Source organism: Diabrotica virgifera, chromosome 4 (assembly GCF_917563875.1).
Source record: "Diabrotica virgifera virgifera chromosome 4, PGI_DIABVI_V3a".
Lineage (NCBI taxonomy): Eukaryota > Metazoa > Arthropoda > Insecta > Coleoptera > Chrysomelidae > Diabrotica > Diabrotica virgifera.
This window is the reverse complement of record NC_065446.1, coordinates 116048321-116075999: the sequence shown is the minus strand read 5'-3', so window position 1 is coordinate 116075999 and position 27679 is coordinate 116048321. Positions and strand designations below refer to the sequence as shown.

The 27679-nt window shown below is 32.5% G+C and overlaps 1 protein-coding gene across 1 annotated transcript in view; it reads left to right on the top strand.

The window, feature by feature from the left end:
• The window catches only part of LOC126883112 (endoplasmic reticulum metallopeptidase 1-like), a 131122-nt gene that overhangs the window by 40180 nt on the left and 63263 nt on the right, over window positions 1-27679 (top strand). Inside the window, exon 3 of the mRNA XM_050648359.1 lies at window positions 26521-26690. Within this exon, the coding sequence (XP_050504316.1) occupies window positions 26521-26690 (170 nt within the window). The remainder of the gene's footprint in view (window positions 1-26520; window positions 26691-27679) is intronic.

Below are 27679 nucleotides of genomic sequence, written 5' to 3'. Positions count from 1 at the left end.
CCCTATTCTTAGCGTATGGTGAACTCCGTTTTAGAGTTAGGAAGTACCTAAGCCCACTTAGGTAATTCTTAAATGTTTAGGTATCGTTGGTGAAATCGGCCATTAGTATCCTATTTTTCACGACACTTGTAATGTTAATGTTGATTAAAAATATATTAAATGTGTTCTAAATAAACAACTATTCGACGATTTTATCTGGCAATGTCGCAATACCACTGATTTCGTGCACAATGCATTTTATTGTTTTATGCAAATTGGCAACGTGTTGTAAAAGTACCCCGCACAAACCTTATGGAAATTAGGTTCCAGTGGATTTAGTTAATACTTTAGGATAATACTCTTTGAAGCATCCTGATGAAAAGTTCTCATGGGCAGATCTCGATCTGCTGGAGGATTTTTAAGATATAGAGGCACAAACTCGGAAAATTATAAGATTTATGTATTCCAATTCCCGGAGTTACTGGTTATCTGGCAACATATAGAGGTTAGGATCAAAGAAACGTACTAGTAAGCTAAAACTTTTTTCTGGCTATCCAATGAAGACCTTTACTTTTACCTTGAACTTGACCTTCAAGGTCATGCCAAGGTCACGCGTTCTTATTAGAGCGGCAACCTATGTTTCTAACTGCAACAATGAATATAATGGATATATCTACGTTTGAATATGACCTTGAAAATCATGGTCAAAGTTATTGGATTATTGGGTTATAGATGCTAAAGTAATGTAATAGAAGTTTGAGATCTTTCCACGGTTTAACGATACCGACCTTGATCATGACATTCTTGATAGTATCAAGGTCATGAGAATTTTTATTCTTCCGACAAGTGGACGAGAAACATTGTACATTGGAGACCATGCAAACACAGTCATAGTAGAGGAAGACCACAAAAACGATGGCTAGACGACATCAAAGACAAAGTGGGGAGAAACTAGCACCAAATAGCACAAAACGGGGAAGAGTGGAGAGCTCGTCGGTAGGCCTTTGTCCAGGAGTGGATGCGAACAGGCTGAAGAAGAAGAAGGAATCAACGTTGATTTACGAAACTCACATAATTGATAATATAATCGCTACATTTGGAGGAATATTCACCTTTATTTTTAAGGTCCTATTCGAACGAAGAATATCTATATCATCTTTTTCAGAGTCAAAAATATTGCCCCTTTTGAATAAAAGTTCTCATGGCCTTGATACGATAAAGAATGTCATGATCAAGGTCAAATTCAAGGTCGGTATCGTTAAGCCGTGGAGAAATCTCAAACTTCTATTACATTACTTTGGAATCTATAACCCATTAACCCAATAACCTTGACCATGATTTTCAAGGTCATATTCAAACGTAGATATATCCATTCTGTCCCTTGTTGCAGTTAGAAACATAAGTATGTTCCCGCTCGAATAAGAACACGTAACCTTGGCATGACCTTGAAGGTCAAAGTCAAGATCGCCGTTGGATAGCAAGGAAAAAGTCCTATACGACTAGTACTTTTTTTTTATCCTAACCTCTACATGTTGCCAGATAACCAGTAACTCCGGGAATTGGAATACCCTGTAAATCGTATAATTTTCCGAGTTTGTGCCTCTATATCTTAAAAACCCTCCATCAGATCGAGATCTGCCCATAAGAACTTTTCATAAGGATGCTTCAAAGAGTATTTTCTCAAAGTATGAACTGAATCCACTGAGACCTAATTTCCATAAGGTTTGTGCGGGGTACTTTGTCTTTTTCTGTATGGCATTGGGATTGCAGCAAACATTGTAACGGGCATGTTCTACGCAATTTAGATCTCTATGAATTTGTCGGTGATCGTCTCAGTCGCTTTTCAAACGTTGACTTTGTGTACACTTCGACGTGCAGTAAATGAATATTTTACAAAATGGATACTTCACCAGTGAAGGCAGTCCAGGTAATTGTATAATTACGGGTGGGATATAGTCAGAGAACTGTCACCCGTCGCCTTCTTATGACGAAGTCGGCAGTCTCAAGGGCTTACCGTCACTACCAGGAGACCGGTTGCTACAGTCGACGATCAGATTGGGGTAGGCGACTAGTAATGACAGAAAGGAATGATTAGTGTTGGAAAATTCTCGAGAATGGAAAATCGGAGAATATTCTCGAGAATATTCTCGATATTGAGAATGTTCTGAGAATGAACCCCATGACGCACTTAAGAATATTATTGAAGATGAAAAATAGGGCTTTAAAAATCATGATCTTATATACAAAATTATGAGACGAAACAACAGTGTTCTTTGTATATAAAAAAATACAAAAACAACAGAAAACACAAAATTTCTTTGATAAAAAAATGAAATTTTCTTCTTAACAGCAAATAATCGATGTGGTAGGTATGATAAAAGATGAGACCTCAGATTCAGAATCTATTTCTATCATTAGCTCATCCTAGTCATCTACAATCTGCCGAATTTCAATGTACTGATGAGTTGTGGGATTTTGTTTTTCACGAGTGGCCAGCTCAGTCATGGATTGGTCTACGTCTAACAATTTTAAATTGTGAGCAATAAAAGTTACCTTACGAGCCCGTTCAGCAGTGTGCCGGTTTCTTTTAGAGGAGTGGATAAAAAAACCATATTTGTGAGATATTTGTGCGATGTGCTGTCCAGGGTATGCGCATCATTCTACGGTATACCCACATTTCAAAGGCCATTATACGTCGTGAGTCGGACTTTTTAATGGTCCAAGTTTCTGAAGCATAGGTAGCGATAGGAAAGATAAGCGTCCGTACCAGGCGCAGTTTCGTGTTCCTGGTTATGGCCGTATCTTTTTCCATATTTTAGTGAGTTTGACCGTTGCTGATCTGGCCATTGTAAGGCGTCGGCGTATTTCTTTTTCGCAGATGTATAATTGGTTGACCATTACAATATTTTAAATAGATAACCAATCCATGATGCGAATAAAGATAATTTGAAACAAAAGTAATCTATCGTGACAGTACTTCAGAATGTTAACGGATAAAATGACAAAATTGTAATTCTACGTTAAAAATTTGTCAACGACGCAAATATAAATATTGTACTCGTATGACATTGATATATTCGGACATTTTATAGTGAAATTGTATTCTATATTTATGTATTTTTTCCTTAAAATATTTTAAATATTAATATTCTGGCAAATATTTCTATAAATAAAAAAAACAAGTAAAATCCTTTATAAAAGGTATATTTATTAAAATCCCTAAAAAGGGCTACATCTCAGAACTAGTTTTCGATCTGATAACAGATCATCATCAGTGCTGACAGATGCTAACATGCTAACCACCAAAATACAAAAATATTCGGGTAAAAAACCCTTTAAACTTGATCCGTCATGGAAACATAGATTGTAAATGTGAAATTGAACATGGATGTACAAAATATGTCATATATTCTGCTCAAGGTACCATTTGAGCCCAAATCGTCTTGATCATCTATTCAACATGTGATCAACTCGATTTGGGCTCAAATGGTACCTTGAGCAGAATACATGAGATATTTTGTACATCCATGTTCAATTTCACATTTATAATCTATGTTTCCATGACGGATCAAGTTTAAAGGGTTTTTACCCGAATATTTTTGTATTTTGGTGGTTAGCATGTTAGCATCTGTCAGCACTGATGATAATCTGTTATCAGATCTAAAACTAGTTCTGTGATATAGCCCTTTTTAGGGATTTTAATAAATTTACCTTTTATATAGGAGTTTACTTGTTTTTTGTAATATATGGTATGCAACCAACTACAGGAAAACGTTTTCCTCGTGGATATTTATATAAATATTGATATTTGTATAAACATAAATATAAATATTGTGACAATTGTCAGATTTAACTAAAATGTCATGCAGTGATTCGCGACATTCTTAAAATCTCATATGAGGTCAAAATTAATGACGCACTGAGAAAAGGGATCAACAGTAAGCAACAATATTTACTCCAGGGTAATAAGCTAGAAATAGACCATGTTCGGGACACTCAAAGATCCAGGTAGCTGACTACTTTTTTAGATATTGTATACCTATAGGATGAAAACCTACCTGTTTCCTGCCTAGAGTTCGCGTCCATTTTTTAAATATTAACATTTTTTTTATTTTTTATTTAGCGTATGGCTTAAGTATATCACAGAATATATTTAGATTTATGCATTATACAATGCATCACAAACAGATGTCCAATTTTTTTATATATTCGATTGACCCTTCGGTTGCCATTACAAAGTTTATAGGGTCGCCTGTGTATGCTCTGCGTGGGCAGTCCTGAACGATGTGACTGATCGTCTGTCTTGCAGCGCCGCAGTCACAAGAAGGCGAGGGGAGTTTACCCCATCTGTGGAGGGAGTCGGCGCATCTTCCACAGTTTGTTCGAATTCGATTAAGGGCTGCCCAAATCTTACGGGGACGTTCAAATTCGCCAGGTTTCCCTATGATGTCCGGTAGACTATGGTAATGCGGATCTGTCCTACTTTCCCAATCTTCTCTCCATCGGGTATTTAAGTCAAAGTTGGATTGCTGCAGCGCTTGAGCAGATTGTAGAGGGGGTAACCTGGATCGGAGACGGTTTCCAAGAATATAGGGGATGCCGTTGTGGACTAGAAGCTGGCGACTGTCCATTATTTTGTTATATTCTTTAACCAATGCATGTTCGCGGCGTAGGTTGGGTGGTGCTATATTACTAAGGGTAGGTAGCCACATTGTAGGGGTGGGCTTAATTGTGCCTGTTATCATACGCATAGTACGGTTTAGTTGGGTGTCGACCAGGTGGGTATGCCTGCTATTTAGCCACACTGGAGCACAGTATTCTGCCACCGGATATATCAGGCTAAGAGCAGAGGATCTTAATGTTGATGCTGTGGACCCCCCATGTAGTGCCGCAGAGTTTCTGTATTATATTGTTGCGTGTTTTCAATTTTGCTGCTGTTTTCGTCAGGTGTTCTCTGAATGTGAGCGTTCTGTCTAGAGTAACCCCAAGGTATTTCGGGTATTTATTGTGTTTTAACAGCTTGTTATTAAAATACACTCGCAATTCTCTGTTTGCCAACTTGTTGTTTAGATGAAAAGCTGATACTTCAGTTTTTGTAGTACTTGGCTGTAGTCTCCATTTCTTAAGGTATTCGCTGAGGATGGATAAGTCATTCGTGAGAGTGATTTCTGTAGTTTCTAAAGATTGGTGGCTTGTTGCAAGGGTCCAGTCGTCAGCATATCCAAACTTCCGAGATTCGGTTTCAGGCATGTCAGCAATATAGAGGCTGAAAAGTAAAGGGGCAAGGACAGAACCCTGTGGAAGACCATTGTTAAGTTTCATCTGTCTACTCGTCTCCTTTCCCATTATAACCTGGAAGGCTCTGTTGGTCAGCATGTTGTCAATGAGGTTAATTATCTTTCTGCAGGGGATAATGCGGGCCAGTTTATATATTAATCCCTGTCTCCAAACAGTATCATATGCTGCTGTTAGATCTATAAATACTGTTGCTGTCTTTTGTTTCTTTTGAAAACTAGCTTCTATAAAAGTTGTTAATGACAGCACTTGGTCCGTACAGCTTCGATGAGGGCGGAAGCCAGCTTGTTCAATGGGGACATTTTCTAGTATCCTGTGACTAATTCTGTTGAGGAGAAGCTTTTCTAATAGTTTATATACCATGCTGAGTAGAGCTATGGGGCGGTAGTTTTCTGGCTTATCGTTTGATTTGCCCGGTTTCGGAATTGCAATTATCTTTGTTCGCTTAAGTGAGAAAGCAATATTACCTGGAAAACCTGTTACCTGGAAAAGGAAATATTAACAATTTAGTGCAAATGCACCCCATTCAAAAGCTAAAGAGTTGACATAAAATTACAAAATTAAATTTTTTAGAACATTAAGAAACCTTCGAAATGCCGATTTTTGAAAGTTAAAAAGTTAATTTTGTGCTACGCAAACTGCAAAATAAGTGAAAATCGTTATTTGTTAATAACTTTTACTAAAACTACCTTATAACTTTAGTGTTACACCCAAACTTGGGTATTGCGGTACTTAACAAACCCTCAAAATTTGAGACCGATCTATTAATTAGTTTAAGAGTGATTCTAATTGTTTATCCCAGAGACCTTTATTTTGCAATAACATAAGACAAAATAATGAAGATAGGGCAATTCTGCGTATGCCAAATGAAAGTAGAAAACTGATGCTATCAAAATGTACTAAAAAAGGTAAAAAGGTTATTTAATATACTCAAAAATCCTAATGCCAAATTTGTGAAATTTTGTAGTTTATAAACATTTAGAACAACTTTAAAAATATTGTCCGTAGAAAGAATCATTTTACATATTAGAAAAGCTGGCATTTAAAACTACTATCATTTTCTATATCTCGGGATCTACTGAATATATTTTGATCGTTCTTTTTTAATTCGTATTTAATTTTTCTGTACATTACAAATATGCAATTTGTCTAGACATTTATTAATTAATAAACAGTCTAATTTGTTTAAACAATTTTTGAAAAAATAATTTTTTCCCAAAAATCCATGATTTTAATCATATTATCGTTATTAATCATAGAAAAAGTTAAGGTATATTTTAATAAATAAATTATCTTCAATAAATAATTATCTAATAAAAATCATTTATTTATTAAAGTGTACTTTTTGTATGATAATTAATAATACTATAATTAAAAAAATAGATTTTTATAAAAAAATATTTGTTCAAGAATTGTTTAAACAAATTAGACTGTTTATTAATTAATAAATTTATAAAGAAATTGCATATTTGTAATGTACGTAGAAATTACATACAAATTAAAAAAAGAAAGATCAAAATCCATTGAGTTGAACTGGAGATACAGAAAATTATATTCGTTTGAAATTGCTTTTTCGGTATTTTAACTCGGTAGATTTGTAGGTTCCCCTAGTAATCGTTTGAACTACATTTTTGAAAAATCGTAGAGGGTGCTGTGAAGGTACAATGTTTGTGCAAATTTTTTATAAAAAAATACAAATCCCATTCGTTAAAATGGCATTAATGAGATTCCTTAATTATTATAAACAAATTAGCTGTGAATTAAAAAACACATATGGCTAACTTTGTCCCAAATGAACCCAGGATAAATTTTTTTATTTGAAAATTCGTGTTAAATATATACAACTTTTCGAATATACAGTAAATTTTTACAAGTTTTAAAAGTTTACAGTAAACTTTTCGAATATACAGTATGGTGCAAATGAAAGGAATAAATTCATTTTCTCGAGAATGGGCGACGCTTGAGATAAAAACAGGTCGATTTTTATTTTTAAATTATGATATTTTGACATATATGTCATACTAGTGACGTCATCCATCTGGGCGTGATGACGTAATCGTTGATTTGCTCATTTGAAAGGTAATTTAATTCTCTATTCAGTAATATCATCATTTACATAATTATTTATACAGAGTGTCCAAAAAATATTTTAAATTAAATTATTTGACAAAAAAAGAAGAATGTATGTAATTTATTTAATTCAAAAGACATTGTACTGATATCAGCAATAAGAAAAAAAATATTTATATCACAAATAAACATTGCTTTTCGCTTAAATTAAATGTTCAAACTTCCAAGAGGCAGGTGGCTGCCGGGAGCTGGCTGAACATTGCATTTAATAGAAAAGCAATGTTTATTTGTGAAATAAACATGTTTTTCTGTTTTCGGGCAACAGTAAAATGCATTTTGAATTAAATAAATTACATACATTCTTCTTTTTTTGTCAAATGATTTAATTCAAAAAATTTTTTGGACACGCTGTACAAATAATTATGTAAATGTTTATATTACTGCATGTATAATTAAATGACCTTTCAAATGAGCTGGCACACGATGCCTATTCACATTTAAAAAAATCATCGATTGCGTCATCACGCCCAGATGGATGACGTCACTAGTATGACATATATGTTCAAATATCATAATTTAAAAATAAAAATCGACCTGTTTCGGGATTTTTCTTTAATGTCGCCGGTTTACGAAATAACGAATTTATTCCTTTCATTTGCACCATACTGTATAAAAATATTGTTTCTACGGACAACATTTTTAAAGTTATTCTAAACTACAAAATGTCAAAAATTTGGTATTAGGATTTTTGACTATATTAACTATTTTTTTATCTTTTTTAATACATTTTGATACTATCACTTTTCTACTTTCATTTGGCATACTCAGAATTGCCCTATTTTAATTATTTTCTGTCTTATCTTATTGCAAAATAAAGGTCTCTGGGATAAACAAATAGAATAACTCTTAAACTAATTAATGGATCGGTATCAAATTATGAAGGTTTGTTAAGTACGCCAATACCCAACTTAGGGTGAAACACTAAAGTTCTAAAGTAGTTTTAGTAAAAGTTATTAACAAATAACGATTTTCACTTATTTTGCAGTTTGCGTAGCAACAAATTAACTTTTTAACTTTCAAAAATCGACATTTTGAAGATTTTTCAATGTTCTAAAAAATTGAATTTTGTAATTTTATGTCAACTATTTAGCTCTTGAATGGAGTGCAAAAGATCGAAAAAGTCGCGATTTTTGCACTAAATTGTTAATAATTATAAAACAGACGCGAACTCTAGGCAGGAAACAGGTAGGTTTTCTTCCTATATGTATACAATAACTAAAAAAGTAGTCAGCTACCTGGATCTTTGAGTGTCCCGAGAAAATCCTTATTACTCTGGACTAATTAGCTGTTGGTACTTTTTAAACTTTGTTCACTTCAACCATAAACAAGTAGTCCTGTCGCCAGTGGGGGTACAACGGCCTCCTTAATCCAGATGGACTTACCCAAGTTTTTTTTATGTATTTTGACCCGCAGAATACGAATTTTTTGGGTAACAGTCGATCCGGGTGTCGATAAGATTGTTATAAACAAAGAACTTGAGGAATCACATAACAGCGATTTTTCGCAAAACAAAACATTGTTTTGTATTTTTTGGCTCATTCTAAGCAAAACATGTTTTTACAAGTTTTTTCGTAGGATGCATAGTTTTCGACATAAACGCGGTTGAACTTTCAAAAAATCGAAAAATTGCAATTTTTGAACCCGAATAACTTTTGATTGAAAAATAAAATAGCAATTCTGCTTACCGCATTTGAAAGCTCAAGTCAAATTCTATCGGTTTTGATTACTTTCATTGCTAAAAATTAATTTTTTTATTGTTAAACAAAGCTATAAACATATAGTGATTGAATGATGTTTTCAATGCATTTTCCATTTGAAATCGAACGAGTAGGCGCGCATACAGATAACTCCTACGTAGATTACGTACATTAAAACGCATGCATTGGGCACGGGAAACACTATGTGTTTATGGCTTTGTTTAACAAATAAAAACTTAATTTTTAGCAATGCAAATAATCAAAACCGATAGAATTTGACTTGAACTTTCAAATGCGGTAAGCAGAATTGCTATTATATTTTTTAGTCAAAAGTTATTTGGATTCAAAAATTGCATTTTTTCAATTTTTTCAAAAGTTCAACCGCGTTTATGTCGAAAACTATGCATCCTACGAAAAAACTTGTAAAAACATTTATTGCTGAGAATGACCCAAAAAATACAAAACAATGTTTTGTTTTGCGAAAAATCGCTGTTATGTGATTCCTTAAGTTCTTTGTTTATAACAATCTTATCGACATCCGGATCGACTGTTACCCAAAAAATTCGTGTTCTACGGGTCAAAATACATAAAAAAACTTGGGTAAGTCCATCTGAATTAAGGAAGCCGTTGTACCCCCTCCCCTGGCGACAGGACTAAAGCAAAATGTGCGATATAAAAGATACTTCAAAAAATATGGCGTAGGAAAGAGATAACTGTATTCATTACACTCGTACGTATTATACTCCTAATGACCCTATTCTTCCCTAAGCTTAGGATTGTACAATAAAGCGTAAAAGTCTTTGTTTACTAATTATAAATATATATATACAAAATAAACTTAACAAGTCGTTTACATAGTTTATCACTTCCGGAATGCGTACTTCAATATTTGTTAGATAATATTGTTTGTGTAGGTTCCAATATTCCAATCCTCAATGTATGGTTGTTTAGTAATTTGTTACACCGATAAAAACGAAATCGTTTCAGCTAATATTTATTTTTTTGTTTGTTTAGAAAACCCAAAAAAAAATTGTCCACGATACAGATCCAACAATCGAAGTAACCATAACGTAAAAAAATTAGAAAATAAAAATATTAAGTATGTATATGTATTTGTGCTGATATTGTAAATGATGTTGTTCTGAAGCTATTTTGATGGGAAATAAGCCACAATTTTACTAAAAAAATGATTTTATTAACGTTTCGACGCCCAAATCGGGTGTCGTTGTCAAAATACAAAAATATTAATGAATTAAACAAAAATGTTGTTTTAAAAGCAACAACATTTTTGTTTAATTCATTAATATTTTTTTGTATTTTGACAACGGCACCCGATTTGGGCGTCGAAACGTTAATAAAACCTCTTTTTTTTTTAACAAAATTGTATCTTATTTCCCATCAAAACTAGTTAATTGTAAATGATATTGTAAATCACAAAGATACTCTACAACATATACAACTTTGGACACGTACCAACAGAATGGCTGAAGTCTGAGTTTATTGCAGTTACAAAAAAAAACAGGAGCCAAAAATGTACGAGCCATTCGAACCAAATGCGATCCTTCACGAGCCTAACGTATTTCTCAGGGACCCATTTTTTTTTCACACGTCTTTATAGCTCTTGTCTAGGAACTGTGTCGTACGCCTTCTCAAAATCTATAAATACCAAATGTAGCTCTTTTCTACTCTTTTCTTATCGCCGTATTTCTCTATCAACTGTCTTAAAGCAAACAAGGCATCTGTTGTCCTCCTTCCTGGCATAAACGCAAACTATTCTTCTCTTATCGATGTCTCCCACTTTAACTTTCGCTTTACAGTTCTCTCCAAAATTTTCATTGTGTGGGCATTAACTTTATCCCTCTATTGTTTATACAGTCCTGAATGTCCCCTTTATTTTTATACAATGATACCAAAACACTCTCCATGCATTGGGCATGCTTTCTTCCTCAATATATCCTATTCATCATTTGCCACAATACAAAAATGCTTTCCTCTACTAGAGCCTTCCAGACCTCCACAAGTATTCCATCAGGTTCTACTGCCTTACCATTCTTCATCCCAGCGATAGGTACTCAACCTTTTTTTTTTTCTGGGCCACATAGTAGTTATTGCCACAGCTTGCGGGCGGCAATCTAGGTGAAGAAATTATACAGTATGGTGCAAATGAAAGGTATAACTTAGTTATTTCGTAAACCGGCGACTTGAAGGAGAAATCCTGAAACAGGTCGATTTTTATTTTTAAATTATGATTTTGTGACATATGCCATACTAACGTCATCCATCTGAGTGTGATAACGTAATCGATGATTATTATAAATTAGAATAGGGGTCAAGTATATTCAAATGGGAAATAAGCCACAATTTTACCTAAAAATGATTTTAAATCATTTTTAGGTAAAATTGTGGCTTATTTCCCATTTGAATATACTTGATTATAAAAATGCCACAAGAAAATAGCTTCAGAACAACATTAGAATAGGGGTCGTGTGCTAGCTTCATTTGAAAGCTTATTCAGTTCTGTATTCAGTAATATAAACATTAACATAATTAAGTATACAGCGTGCCCAAAATTTTTTGTTTTGAATTAAATTCATTGATATAAAAGGAAGAATGGAATATGTCATTTATTTAATTCAAAATATATTTTACTGTTGTTAGAAAACAAAAAAAAAAAAATGTTTATTTGACAAATAAACCTTGCTTTTCTCTTAAATTTATTGTTCAAGCTTCCACCCACCATCCTCTTGGCAGTTTTAACATTGAATTTAAGCGAAAAACAATGTTTATTTCTCAAATAAACCTTTTTTATGTTTTCTGACAGCAGTAAAATGTATTTTAAATTAAATAAATTACATAGATTCTTTTTTTTGTGTCAATTAACTTAATTCAAATTTTTTTTTTGACACCCTATAGCAGGTGTCACCAATTAGCGGACCGCGGTACGCATCCGGACCGTGAGCTAGGTCCGGACCGCAGACAGGTTGTATATAAAAAAAAATGTCATTTTTCTCTGATAATTTGATTTTGTAAATAGTTTTCCCCCTTATTGTTATACTTACTAATCATTAATTTTGACATTAAGTAAGCTGTAATATAAAATTGTCATGTGCATTTTTTATATTAATTTCCTCACTACTATAATATGTTAAGTAGGAGTACTTTTCAGATGTGCATTTAATTAAAATAATTTTCAGATTTAATAAGTTTGCAACAAACACCTTGCATTGAAACTAATGTAGAAAAGATATCATGTTAATTAGCATTTTGTACTATGAATATTTATTTTAAATTCCTCAGTTTCCTTTCTACAAAATTGAAGATGTCTAAAAACTGCATTAGCATTAAAAATATAAATTCCTAATTTTTTAAATATTCTCAGCAACAATTTACATTACTTAAGTCTTCAAAATATACTTATAATAATATCAAAACAATACACAATGAATTTATATTTTATTTATTGTACCAGGAAAACTTACAGAAGAGTATACAGTAACCAAAAAAACAATCAGATATTGTTAGCTTTCCTTTCCATATTAGTCCCTGTGTGAGGCCACTTTCGTATGAAAAATGTTTCTGACTCGATTTCTTTGCGGATTCCTGTTCAAAAATGTCCCCTTTAAACAAATCAGAAGGGTGCCGGGTGAAACAATTTTTTAAGGAAATTCAAAATTACTTTTTTGCCTCGAAAAATGTATTTTTAGGTTTCTTGGGTAATTATAAACAGTAAAGGTCTCTTGTCATATTTCTGAAAAGTTGATAGTTTTCGAGTTATAAGCGATTTAAAATCTTAAAAGTGCGAAAATATGCATTTACGATGCTTGAAAAAAAATGCCCCAAAAAAGTTAAAAACATATTTTCGCGGGCAAAAAGATGTTTTGAATTTGATAAAAAAAAATATTAAACAATTTCTGCCCAGACACGCAGACGTTCGGATACAATTAGCGTCTCTTTGCAAAGACAATGACGTCGACTTTGCAACGCAACAAGACACTTACTCAACACACACACTACACATAACACTAGGTACCTAGGTAGGACTGCAAAATTCACCGTATCCACCATGCCAATGGCCATTAGTTGTCTAGGCATTAGCTAAATAAAAAAAAATGTCTGCCCAAAAATTTCGCCCGGCACCCTTCTGATTTGTTTATAGGGGATATTTTTTAACAAGAATCCACAAAGAAACCGAATCAGAACAGTCAGACACAGGCAGCATAAATCCGGACCCTGGAAGTGTCATAGGTTTTCGAAACGGACCCTCAGGGAAACTAATTGATGATCCTGCCCTATAGGTATAGGTAGTTACGTTAATGTTTATATTACTAAATAGATAATTGAATAATTTTCAAATGAGGTAGCACACGACCCCAAAAATGATCGATTATGTCATCACGCCCACATGGATGACGATAGTATGATATATTATACGTATGTAAAAAATCATAATTTAAAAATAAAAATCGACCTATTTCCTGATTTTTCCTTAAAGTCGCCCGCTTACAAAACAAGGCGCTTACATCCAGGTGCGAATCAGTGAGTGAGGATCGGTAAACATTTTTTGCATATTTCATTGAATATGACGCACATGTATGATAAAACAAACAAGTTGAGGAGCAAAAGCGCAACTTTTGAGAGTTTTATTGTTATCCGGTACTAATTTCCAGAAATCTTCATATTGATTTGCATCTCTTTTTTCTTGCTCCAGATTGCCTCCAGATATGCATCATTTTTAAAATCAATTAGTTCATCTGACAACTTTGCGCTAATAAATCCCAATGCTGCAAATTGTGTACTAGCGGCTTCTTCTAAGTGTCAGGGATTTTGCACTAATAGAAAACATTTCCTAATTTTTCGCAAGTCATTAAAGCTTTTCTGAAATTCATTGCTCAAGGAAACTAAGTAATTAGAAAAAGTAGCGTAGTTTTCTGGAGATACATCAATTCCATCTTGTTGAGCTTTTACCAATGTCGAAAAGTTATGCTGATTTTTTATATTAACCTTTAACTACACGCGCTGGCGTATTTTGTACGCCAGATATAAGAAGTCTACTGCAAATATATTTAAAAATTTAGTTTTTGACCTTGTTTATCCCTCTAACCTATCACTGGAATGTGCTTTACAATTTGGTTTTAGTTTCGTTATAATCGGCGTTCTGGGAAGATCGTAATTTACAGTTTATTATTTGTTGTTTCCGGTGGTGGACAATATACACCACGATTATATTAATATTAATCGTAATATAAGTACATATTGCAATTGATTTTTAGTCATTATGGCACAAAATATATTTTTCTTTATAAAAAATACTTTTTCTCCTGTAAAAAATCACATTTCAAAAAAATTTTTATTAGTAATTTTATTTAGCATGGAATCCAGTTATTCCATGATTCCAGTTATAAATCCCAATTGGCTTGCTGAGAAGGAACTCCAAGTATTCACTGATGCCAAATAAGGTTTATAACAAACAACTATGTGTATTTTTCAAAAAAAAAAAAACAAATCCGCTGTTTTTAAGTGTATTTTATTATGGCGTATAAAGTACGCCACGCGTGTAGTTATGTTATAACTTGATGCGCGGGTAGTTAAAGGTTAATTTCCTCGATGTACCTTCATTTTTAGCTTGTCCTCGAAAGCAAATATTTTACTTTTCAACTGCGAAATAATTTTATGTTTACCTTTTAATTTGTAAACGACGATTAAGTTCGCTAAGTTTTTCTGTTATATCGCAACTAAATGCTAAAAGCTATCACAGACTATCTTACTTAAGTTCAAAATAATTTGATCGTTTACAGGGCCCTTTAGTTAGCCTTCGGGCCACATAAAAAACGCAAGAGGGTCGCGGGCCGCAGGTTGAGTATCACTGCTTCATCCTATTAAACGGCTCGACAACATCGTCTCTCGCTATCCTCGGTGTTACATTCTCATTTTGGATCCCGTATTCTCTGTCTCTCCTCTGCTGTTCTTCATTTAGCAACTTTCTAAAGTACTCATACCATCTTTGCTTTATTTCGACATCGGTTCTTAACGGTTCTTAACACTCTTCCATCCGCACTCCATAGACGTATATATTAGCATAGACCGAGCTTGCATACTCTCCGCACTTCCTGACGATAAAATCTCTTGGAAAGGTTTGCGGTATCTCTTTCTAGCACATTGTATCGAGAAACTAAAATGAAACTAAGTGGGGTATACGCACGGAAGGCAAGGATTACAATCGCAGCTTTACTATGCGTAAGAGTAAACCTGCACTGAGCCAAAAAGAAAAGATGGTGTCGTCACTTCGCTCAACATGACACTCTGTCTATGTTAATGTATATGTCTATTTCGACAACGACATCCTAGTCCAGAGAAATAAGGCTTTTGTCGGGACACTTGAGCAGCCAGGTAGCAAATGGGTTTTTTGGGTACTATATACCTAATACATTATAAATACAAAAATGCCCGTCACAGTTCGGACGCGAAACTTAGTTATTAACAAATAAGGATCAAAAATGGCAGTTTTTTCGTTTAAATCGCTACAGGTAAAAATAGGGTAATTAAATATCTTATTTATAATATTTTTCTTTTAGTAGATGAGCCAAGGTTTAAAATGGCACTTTTTGAATTTTGGTCCGATCATTGTTGCTTCGGAAATTGCAAAATAAGACTAAAATTTCGAAAATAAAAAATTCGCTATAACTTTTGCGAAAATGGCCTTAAGACTTTCATATTGCATGAAAAGTTGAGTCAAGAAGTCCTTATAATGCACAAAAAATTTTTAGACGATTCGTCAATTCGTTTAAATTTTATTCAATTTGTTTATCGCAAAGAGCTTTTTTTCGCAATGTTATTGTTCAGAAAATGATAATGATATAGCAGTTCTGTGGGAACCACATGAAAGAAGAAAAGTCATATTTTCAAAAGTATTGAAAAAAATCATTAAAAAGTCGTTTTTATCACTCCGAAAACAGTTTACTAAAATAGAGTCATTTTTGGCTTATAAACAATTTGAATAGCTTTGTTAATATTGACTGTAGAGTTTACTTTGGGAATTCAAAAGCTAGTATTTTTACACGAATTTTCAAAAAAAGTTACTTCTATATACATAAAATTCTCCTGTAATAGTGTTAGTTACCATACTACTCCGAAACCGCTTTCGATTTCTATGCGATTTTACACGTATATCCTATAGGACTGAGAATAGGTTTTAATCTATTTTTTATACCCATAAGTTATACGGAGGGTTGCCCCCTTGACATTTTTTAAATTGTTTTGGACAAAACTATCTACTTTAATTTTATATGATGTAGAATTAAAAAATACATACAACCCTTAATTTTACTCTGCTATCACCAACCCCTATTTGTTAATAGCCATCTATATATTTACATCTATAAAATTCTCCTGTCATAGTGTTAGTTGCCATACTTGCTTGACCGATTTATATGAAATTATAGTATATTCGGTAAGTCTTAGAATCGGTCGTAAACGATTTTTCATAACCCTGAGTGATAAGGGGGCTTCCCCCTAACATTTTGTAATGTTTGGTAGGGGTATGTATACATAACGTACTCTAAAGGTAAACGAGTACATGCAAATTAAAAAAATTCAGATCAAAATCCATCAACAACCTCCGGAGATATTAATCGCAGCATATGTTTGAAGAATCAATTTCATTTTTTGAGTGCACGGACTTTAATATTTCCCCTCCACCGACCACGAATCGATTTCATTAGGACGTCATTTTTTAAGCTTTATTAACCACTCTGTTGAAGATGAAAGTTTACTCAAACTTTTACACATAAACTATATACCTTCAACTTCAAAATGGTTCTAGTTCGGTTGCTTAATTGTTATAAACAAAGTAGCTGTCAATTAAATGAAAAAAGTGGCTAACTTTGACCGTAATTAACTTAGGCAAAAAGTTTTCTTTTAAGTTATACTTCTTTAGGCGCGATTGAGAGTAAAATTACATAATTCTGCGCGCATGCGCACACAGACACTATGATATAAACGTTATACGGGATCTGATTAGGTGTTAAAATCATCTGTCAATAATTGTTCAATATGGAGATTTTGGATAAACAAATTAATGTTGTGTATATTAGTTTTTATTGTTGTGATGACAGAGAAAAAAGTTTATAATATTGTAGTTACTTTTTAAATAGTTTTTCAAAGCGACAGGTACGTAATAATTGTAAATGTTTCAGTATTCTAATAAAAAATTTCATAGGTACATACCTATTATTAGGAAAATTTAAAAAGAACCAACCAAAATAGTATGTAATGCTTTGATTTACATAATTTGATTACCATCAAAATTTTTATCAATATTCATCTAATATATTGTTTTCTTACTGTATGTTTTGTTGTATGGTAATATTTCTTTCAATTCCAAATAATTTCAATTCAAAATCAAAATAATTTGGTTAAATTCAGAACCGTCAAAAGTTTAATCCATTTAGTTAGTTGAACTTCGCACATGATGACACATGGTCTCCGTGGGTAAAAGTTTGGGCGGGCATTTTTTCGACGCTAAAGTACCTGGGGGTCTTAAAAGTACCCGTGTTTTGGACGCTGCCAGAAAGTAAAGTTAGGACCGAAGGGTTGGTCTTCCTCCTTTGGTAAAAGGTCTCCGTGGGTAAAAGTTTGGGCGGGCATTTTTTCGACGCTAAAGTACCTGGGGGTCTTAAAAGTACCCGTGTTTTGGACGCTGCCAGAAAGTAAAGTTAGGACCGAAGGGTTGGTCTTCCTCCTTTGGGTCCTTTAAATTTAGCGTCCAAATCATGCACATCCAACGGGTTGTATAAATTCCACTGATGTAGAGTAAGAGGTAGAATAGGATTTATTCGGTGAGACATTCTGTATAGTAACATCTGATGACATATTGATAATTTATTTACGGTACTACCGAAACTAATTACTTTCGTTTCCCGCAAAAAACAAACTGGTAATTTGTTTGTAATCCATAAACCGGTGTCTATTTACAATAACTCATGTACTAGACAGGAATATAAACTAATAGTGAATATGGAAATTTCAACGTTAGTAAGTAATCGTGGTAAAATTTTGCTCAAAGTGAACAGTTTTACTTTTTCTCAAGATAAAGTACTAAAATCGGGAGACACGTATTGGAGGTGCGTAAAACGGTCGTGTAAAGCGAAGATATTCACGAAAGGGCCAGAAAAGTTAGTGATCCGAAGTAATCTAGAACATAATCACGAGTGTGATATCAAGACGCTTAATAGACAGATTGTGCGTAGCAGTGCCAAAAGGAAGGCTAAGGATAATTTGACCGAAAGGCCGTCCAAAATCATACATAGAGTACACTAAAATTAATAGTGTTCATGAAAGTAATAGACTTAAAGATCCAAAGAGTAGAAATAGTATATTAAGTATGGAGAACGGTAAGGGTTTTATACCGATCGAAGACAATTGTTTGGAGGAGGAGCGGAGCGACGACTCCAATTATTGTCTGAGATCGGCTACCCTTAACGTTCGACATGCTTATAACGTTTTTTGCACGATTGATACCATTATAAATTATAAAATTAAACATTTTCGTCATATTGACTAGTTTCATTCATTTTATCAAGATAGATACTTTGGTTGTTAGGTAGTAACTAGGGTGCATAACAACAATGGAGAATTGAGTTTTTATTTAGTTGTCAATAATTTTAAGTACAATTTTGATTATTATAAATTAAAATATGAGCGAAAGTGAATTTGAAGAAATTGAACGGGCTTGGGAAGAAGGGTTCCGCAATTATTCCCGAAAAATCCAAAATCCGTTATCAAAATACCTACCAAAGTTTTAAAAAATGGTGCGAAGGCAAGAATTTAAGAATCGAAGAAACGACTCTATTGGCATATTTCGTTCAAAGACATATACAGTTGAAAGCTCCTGGAAGCCTCTGGGCAGAATATTCAATGATTAAATCAACCGTTTTTCTTTATGATGGCATTGATATTTCCAAGTTTTCAACTTTGATCGCGTATTTGAAGAGAAAAAATGTTGGATACTACTAATGTATGCGATTCTGCAGGAGTTTCTGTTAGAAGTGAAACCACAGCCCAAACAAGTGGGATTTCATTAAATAATTTAACAAATTGTACCATAAGTTTCAATATTAATAAATAATTCGTTAGTTTTCTTTATTCTTTCAAAACATAAATTAAAATTAAGAGATTTTTTAACTCGACGGTAAGTGAATTACTTACCGTCGAGTTGGAGTACTTACCGTCGAGTTGGATTACTTACCGTCGAGTTGCTAGTAAATGTCACCTACTGACGTAAAATCTGTCACGGTAAACAGCCAAAAATGATCAATCGTACAAAAAAAAATTATGTTCGTTAGAGATAGGATACATGAGTATCAAACTAACTGTATCGATCGATACCATTTCGTAAAATGTATGTCGTATTTATTTCAAAGTGACAAATAAACCTTATCAAGCTTAATCTCTAGAATTTTATTACCTGACTTTCCATTTACATTTCAATTAGACCCAGCGTCCAAATCATTATGCAGAAACAGGCAATTTTATTTTTCAGCGTCGAATTTTAAATTTAGCGTCCAAATCATGCACGCCCAAAAGTTTAAGGTTAATGAATTTCATTACTAACTGCGCTGATAAGCGGGTTCGAACCCCAATGGAAACTTTTATTTTTTTATACATTTTATGATTGTAAGTTTATTTATTAGATATATAATTTTTTTTCAGAAAATACGTATTTAGTTAAAAATTTTTCCTACATTGTTCAGAAATCATTTGTGGCATTTTTCAATGTGTTTGTTTGTGTGTATTTTATTCTTTTATTATTTTAATTTTGGGCACTGTTTTAATAAACATTTTTGAGAAGTAGTAAGTATTAAAATTAGTTTAATATTTAAATAAAATATAAATGAACTGTTTAAAGTATATTAATTTCGTTGAAATCATATAATAGAAGTATAACTTCTTACGTGCGTACAAAGTACACACACATTCTTTTTTTTGACAATTCGTGTAAAAATACCAGTTTTTCAAATCCCATTGTAGTTTTAGCATACAGTCAATATTAACAAAGTTATTCAAATTATTTATAAGCCAAAAATGACTCTATTTTATTAAAATGTTTTCGGAGTGATAAAAATAACTTTTTAATGATTTTTTTTAAATACGTTGAAAATATGACTATTCTTCTTTCATGTGGTTTCCACAGAATTGCTATATCATTATTATTTTTTGAACAATAACATTGCGAAAAAAAGCCCTTTGGGATAAACAAATTGAATAAAATTTAAACTAATTGACGAATCGTCTTAAAAATTTTTGTGCATTATATGGACTGTTTGTCTCAACTTTTTATGCAATATGAAAGTCTTAAATTCATTCTTGCAAAAGTTATAATAAATTTTTTATTTTAGAAATTTTAGTATTATTTTGCAATTTTCGAAGCGACAAATGATCGAAACAAAATTCAAAAACTGCTGTTTTAAACCTTGGCTCATCTACTAAAAGAAGAATACTATAAATAAGATATTTAATTACTAGTGGAGTCAATGAAGGTGGATATGAGTTATTACCTCAGATTTCGTTGAACCTCCATCGATTTTCATAAAAATTGGTGAGTGGTTAAAGGATACCTCAAGGAACAAAGGTGACATAGTGCCAACTTGCGCTTTTTGCATTTTAGGGGTGAAATACACCCCTTTTTTAAAAATTATTTTTTAGATTTCTGAAAGTGTAGTCACTGTAAGTTTTCACTTCCTATTTTGTTGAACCTTCATCGATTTTCATGAAAATCGGTAAGTAGTTAGAGGATACCTCAAGCAATAAAAGACATATAGCATCAACTTGCACTTTTGCATTTTAGGGGTGTAATACACCCCTACCTTTTAAATTGTAAAAAATGCAGATTTCCGCATTATGGCGCAAGTAATCTCGTTTAATTAAGAAAAATAAATATTTTTTTTATATTTATGTGCATGAATTACATTTTTTTTTTAATTTTTCAAACCTTATAGCAACCAAAAATCCGAAAATTAGCAAGTCGAAAATCACGAAAACCTTATTCTTCTATATTTCTGAAAGTGTAGTCACTGAATGTTTTTACCCACGATTTCTTTGAACCTTCATCGATTTTCAACCTGAAAATTGTTGATTAGTTAGAGGATACTTCAAAAAACAAAAGTGATATGGCACCAAGTTGCGCTTTCTGCATTTTAGGGGTGAAATCCACCTTTTTTTTAATGATAAAAATGCAGATTTCAGCATTCTGGCTCAAGCAATCTCGTTTAATTAAGTAAAATAAATATTTTTTTACATTTATGTGCATGATTTATAATTTTTATTAATTTTTTAAACCTTATAGCAACCAAAAATCAGAAAATTAGCAAATCGACAATCACGAAAAAAATTAATCTTTTATATTTCCAAAAAGGCAGTCACTGAAGGTTTTCACCCCTGATTTCGTTGAACCTCCATCAATTTTCATGAAAATTGGTAAGTAGTTAGAGGATACCTCAAGAAACAAAAATGATGTGGTACCAACTTGCGCATTTATCCTGGGGGTGGATGTTACCCCTTCTCATGGGTGAACACTATTTTATTAAAAATGACCCCATAATTAGATAGAGGAGTAAATTCTAAGCAAACTTTCTTTTATCAAGTTTATACATTTTTTATTTAAATAATATTTCATAATTTAATAAAATATTATTGGTACAGTAAAACCTGACAATAACGGCCACTAAAAATAGAAAACAATTGGCCGTTATAGAAATGTGGCCGCTAATGCTAGGTTTCCTTTTCCACAAATACATAAAATATAATTGAAAATTTATTTATTTTAGTAATTAAAGCAAATCCAATTAAATATAATTCTACAAACAAACGGAACATACTAAAACTAAATTCAATTTACTACAATATAAAACAATATCTATACGAAAAAACAACTACAAGAAAAACAGAATTTTTGTTTGTTTTACATTTTTTTAGATAAACGAAACATACTAAAACTAATTTAATATAGGTAATACATAATATAAAACAACATACTATAGCTACTACGAAAAATACGCTTATCACTAAAGTATCGTCGTGCTTACATGCTATATTCAACAAAACCAACTTGGTAGGGCCTTTAATTAGATATCGCAAATCACTTTGGCTGATTTTGTCTGCATATATATTATGTTTGAGAAATCCCTTTTTTTGTGAGACTGGATATAGGACATTTCTCAAGTATGAATTCACATTCATGGTATATCGTTGCTATACAGGGATAATAATCTGTGCAATGTTATGGTACAGGCTACGTTAAATATGAAGTAAATGTGAAAGATATACACTGGTTATTCATTTCAATTTAATTTGATTGTTTTTTAATCGTTTACAATATTTAAAATAATTAAAGACATAAAGTTAGGGATTTCAAAAATAAATTCAGTTCTCACTGGCAGGGTGGGACATAAAGTGCCATACAATAGCATTTCATTACAATGATCATTACAGGCATTACAGGCTGCTCCGTTTGAGAAAACTCATACTCTCAAACTTTGAGAAAACACTCATTCAGTTTCGACCAACCCTGTATTAGCTAAAATTAAACGTTTTGCTAGATAAATAATTTTTAACAATAATAGATTATATTAAAAATCACTTGAACATAAATTGATTTTCTGATGTCAAATCACTACAATTATACAGGGGGTGAATATTGCTATGAAATTTGAAAATAAAAACGTAATTATCTTTTAAACTACTTCGTATAACATCACAAAACCTGATATTTTAAGAAATAAAACATAGAGGAGAATCCAAAAATGTAAAAATATACAGGGTGTTCCATTAAACAAAAGATAATTTTGTTTCACCCTGTCAATATGGGTGCCCTGTATATTTGGAAATGTATTTAAATTCTGATATTATCTATGCCCCAATCTCACCTAAATAAACTTTCTTCGTATCTCCTACACCAAACGACTAATTGGACTTCCCACAACCTGTATACATACAAAATCTCCGCTATAAAATTTTTTCAAAGAAAATGTTATTGGTTTTTTAAAAATAACTCCGTTAAATTTTGAAATATGAGATTTATCCAAAAACCATTACAAAGCTAAGTAAAAGTTCTATAACACTGTATTAAACATAATTTTCTAAATCCTTTATTTTTTTTAAATACAAGGTGAAAGGGCCCCGGTTACATGGTTCTCGCAGTAAAATTTAGGTTTTAAATGTTTCTATCTCGGTTATTTTTTGTCGTAAAAAAATATTAAAACAAGAAAAAGCTTAAATAAAGTTAAAACTAAAATTTTGTTCTGTACCATTTTTTAAGTATATCGAGTATTTTTGGAGTTATTATCAAAAGAAAATGAAATTCACGAAAATTTGAAAAATTCTAATTTTTTTAATCGTATTTTTTTTCAAAAATATGCATTCTAAACCGGTCAAAATTGTTGAAGTTATTACTCATGTTAAAATAAATAAAGTTTTAAATGGGGTACTATAAATTTTAATTTTTGTGGAAATGACGTATGTTTCATTTTTCATTCTTCCCTAAAAAATCTGAAAGGGTCCTCTTATTTCCATCATAACTTGCTTAATTTTGATGCTGTCGACTTCTTATACAGCTTTTTGATAGTTACATTTAAGTACTTTATTAAAATGTTTAATATCTATATTTAACAAAGTGCATCGTTTTCCTGTTATTTAAGCTTGAATACTAAGATTTGAGTACTCGCGAAAAAAAAATATACATTCAATTGCATATAACTCACTTTGTAAATGTAATAAAGGATTTTTCGAATAAGGAGCTTATTTATTTTTATATTATCTTCGATCTTGGTAATAACAACTTTTTTGAAGAAACTTATGGTTTTTGAGTTATTTATGAAAAACTGCTTTAAAACATGGATTTTTTTCAGGAAAAATAAAAACTTTTGATCTTTAATAACTCAAAAACTATTGATTTATTGAAATAACTTTATATAACAAATTTTACTTATAATTTGTCCCTCTATCGATTAGTGGTATTATTTTTAATAAAATAATTTCCACCCCCGAGAAGGGGTGGCATCCCCCCCCCCAGGGTAAAAGCGCAAGTTGGCACCATGTCACCTTTGTTTCTTGAGGTATCCTCTGCATACTTACCAATTTTCATGAAAATCGATGGAGGTTCAACGAAATCGGAGGTGAAAACCTTCATTGACTCCACTATACCGTATTTTTACCAGTAGCGATTTAAACGAAAAAACTGCCATTTTTGACCCTTATTTGTTAATAACTAAATTTCTCGTCCGAACTGTGACGGGTATTTTTGTATTTATAATGTACAGTAGACTCCCGTAAGTTCGGCCACCTCGGGACCGGACCCTAGGCCGAACTTAAAAGTGGCCGAACTAACCGATGCTTATCTAAAACATGTCCATTTACTGTTTGTATGGATCTAGCAAAAACAAAACACTTGTACATTAAGTAGAAGACAACACAGAGGAATACTCTGACATATATTTAACAAAAAAATAAATTTTTTCTATTTATATATTTAACATCTTCTTCTTCTTCTTCTTCTTCGTCTAGCCATTCACGTCCACATCTGAACATAAGCCTCTTCAAATCTTCCTTTCCATTGTTTTTTGTTGTACGCTACTTGTAGCCAATTTTTCCCGGCAGTTCGTTTCAGATCATCTGTCCATCTCATAGGAGGTCTGCCTCTGGGTATTTTGTGTTCGTATGGTCTCCAGGTTAGAATTGTTCTGTGCCATTTGTTAAGATCGCTCCTAGCTACATGTCCAGCGTATTCCCATTTCAATTTTGGTGATTTTTGTACCACATCGGTGACTTTGGTTTTCTGTCTTATCCATGTGTTTGTTTTTCTGTCCTTAAGTGATATGCCAAGCATTGCTCTTTTCATCGCGTGTTGAGTGACTCTGAGTATGTTCATATTCTTTTTTGTGATTGTCCATGTTTGTGCCCCATATGTTAATATCGGAATAATGTATGCATCAAAGACTTTAGATCTAAGATGTAGTTTAATTTGCTGATTTCTGAGTATATAGTTCAGTTTGCCGAATGCTGCCCATGCTAACTTTCTTCTTCTTATTTAACATATATATTAAAAAATAGACCGTTACAAAAATACTATGAAACAAGACTTACAGAACTCTAGGCCCAATAAAATTTAAAAATATTATTGCACATTGGTGGTTTGGCTTCTTAAACACTTAAAAGTCATTTTTTTGTCTGAATTTTCTTCTCTAATAATAATTTGTGATGTGCAAAGTGTGTGACTAATGCTTAGAGAGCCGGCCGGACTAAGCGGAGACCGAACTAACCGAGGCCGAACTTACGGGAGTCTACTGTATTAGGTAAATAGTACCCAAAAACCCATTTGCAACCTCGCTGCTCAAGGGTCCCGAACATGGTATATTTTAGTGTTGTTCTGAAGCTATTTCCTTGTGGCATTTTTATAATCAACTATTTATAATGGGAAATAAGCCAAAATTTTACCAAAAAAAGATTTTATTAACGTTTCGAAGCCCAAATCGGGTTTGGTTGTCAAAATACAAAATACTACTAAAATAAACAAAAATTTTGTTGCTAAGTAAAAAATTTTTCTAATAATTTATTTAATCTGACTCATTTATATTGGCACTTCAGACGTATATTATACATTTTAAAGTAGAAGACTTTAAAATGATATCGTCAATATTTATGAGTTGCGTTCCTGGGACGACTTTACTAAAAGATAGTTCATTTGATTATATGAAATCAATCCCAACTCAAGAATATCCGTCACAAAAAATATCATAGCATGTGATCTGTCTTTAAAAATACAACCAAATGCAACGATGACAGTAAAATTCTCGAGTTAGAGATTCCATAGTAAATCACGAGGGAAAACCAGGAAAAAACCTCGTGATACTATCCCGACATCGTAAGTATTTGGTCTTACATTTAATTTACTTTCAAAAAACTAATACCAAATTCTGACTTTAATATGTTTAATACATACCAGGAACGCAACTCATAAATATTGACGATATCATTTTAAAGTCTTCTACTTTAAAATGTATAATATACGTCTGAATTGCCAATATAAATGAGTCAGATTAAATAAATTATTAGAATTTTTTTACTTAGCAACAACATTTTTGTTTATTTTAGTAGTATTTTGTATTTTGACAACGAAACCCGATTTGGGCTTCGAAATGTTAATAAAATCTTTTTTTGGTAAAATTGTGGCTTATTTCCCATTATAAATAGTTGATTATGGTATATTTTTGCCTTATTTCCCTGGCGTATCCCATTTGGACGTCGAAACGTTAATAAAATCATTTTTTTAGTGAAATTGTGGCTTATTTACCATTAAGAGTAGTTGTATATGTCTATGCTGCACTCTTAATGTGACAACTGAAATGTTCTATATATTTATTATTTTTAGGTGCTAGCGACGATGGGGCAAGTTGTGCCGTTATGCTAGAAATATTAAGAGTTCTCTCGAAATCGACGAAAATTTTGAGGCATAACATCATATTCTTATTTAATGGCGGAGAAGAAAATTTCATGCCAGCTTCGCACGGGTTTATCACCCAACATAAATGGGCAAAAGAGGTAAATGATTATAGTTTACTAGCTGACCCGGTCGCGTAATTTCGTTTGCGTGTTCATTTCAAGACATCGCCGGTTTTGAAAATACACGGAAACGGCAATACATATTTGGTTCCAAGCAAGTGTTGATTTGAAAGAGCTAACCTCCGAACTACATACGGGTTTGTATTCGGTGCCGCCCAAAATCCCGACGGGCCAAAATCCCGACATGCAACAATCCTCGCGTAAGTAACAATTCCGATTATTGTTTAATACTTTTAGTACAAAATACTTTTGTTTAGTAACAAAAAATAAAAAAACAGATGGCCATAAACAAAAAACAAGAAATAAATGTAATTACATGTTAAAAAGAAACTTATCAAACCTGTCGGGATTCTGGCCTGTCGGGATTTTCGCCTATCGGGATTCTGGCGTGTCGGGATTTTGGCCGTCGGGATTGTGGCTGTCGGGATTTTGGCTGTCGGGATTTTGGGTAGACCCGTTTGTATTGTACCGAAACATGCGGCGTTGAAATGCTACATACCAGTGCGCAGTACTACGTCGATTAATTAAATTAATGTTTTTGTGTTTTATAACTACTTCAAAATTCAAAAATTCATTATTTACAAATCGACTCTTTACTACAAATACCTCCTACCTATCTTCGCCGTATGCAAGTACTTGGAGGGGATACGAGAAACGATCGTGCGCGAATAGCGGAGAAATCTTGCAACTTCCTTAAATAATTAATTGTCAATTAAAGTTATCAAATTTACGTATATTTCATATCTACTGTCAATGAAGAAGAAAAATTATATGTTGCTCCACAATATTGATATGATATGCAATTATTACATAAAAGTTAATTTAATTAATTGTATTTTGCTTGTAGTAGTGCATTTTAATAATTAATTTATATATATATATATATATATATATATATATATATATATATATATATATATATATATATATATATAAAAAACACTTCTGACTTTCGGTGGGTTGGAGTC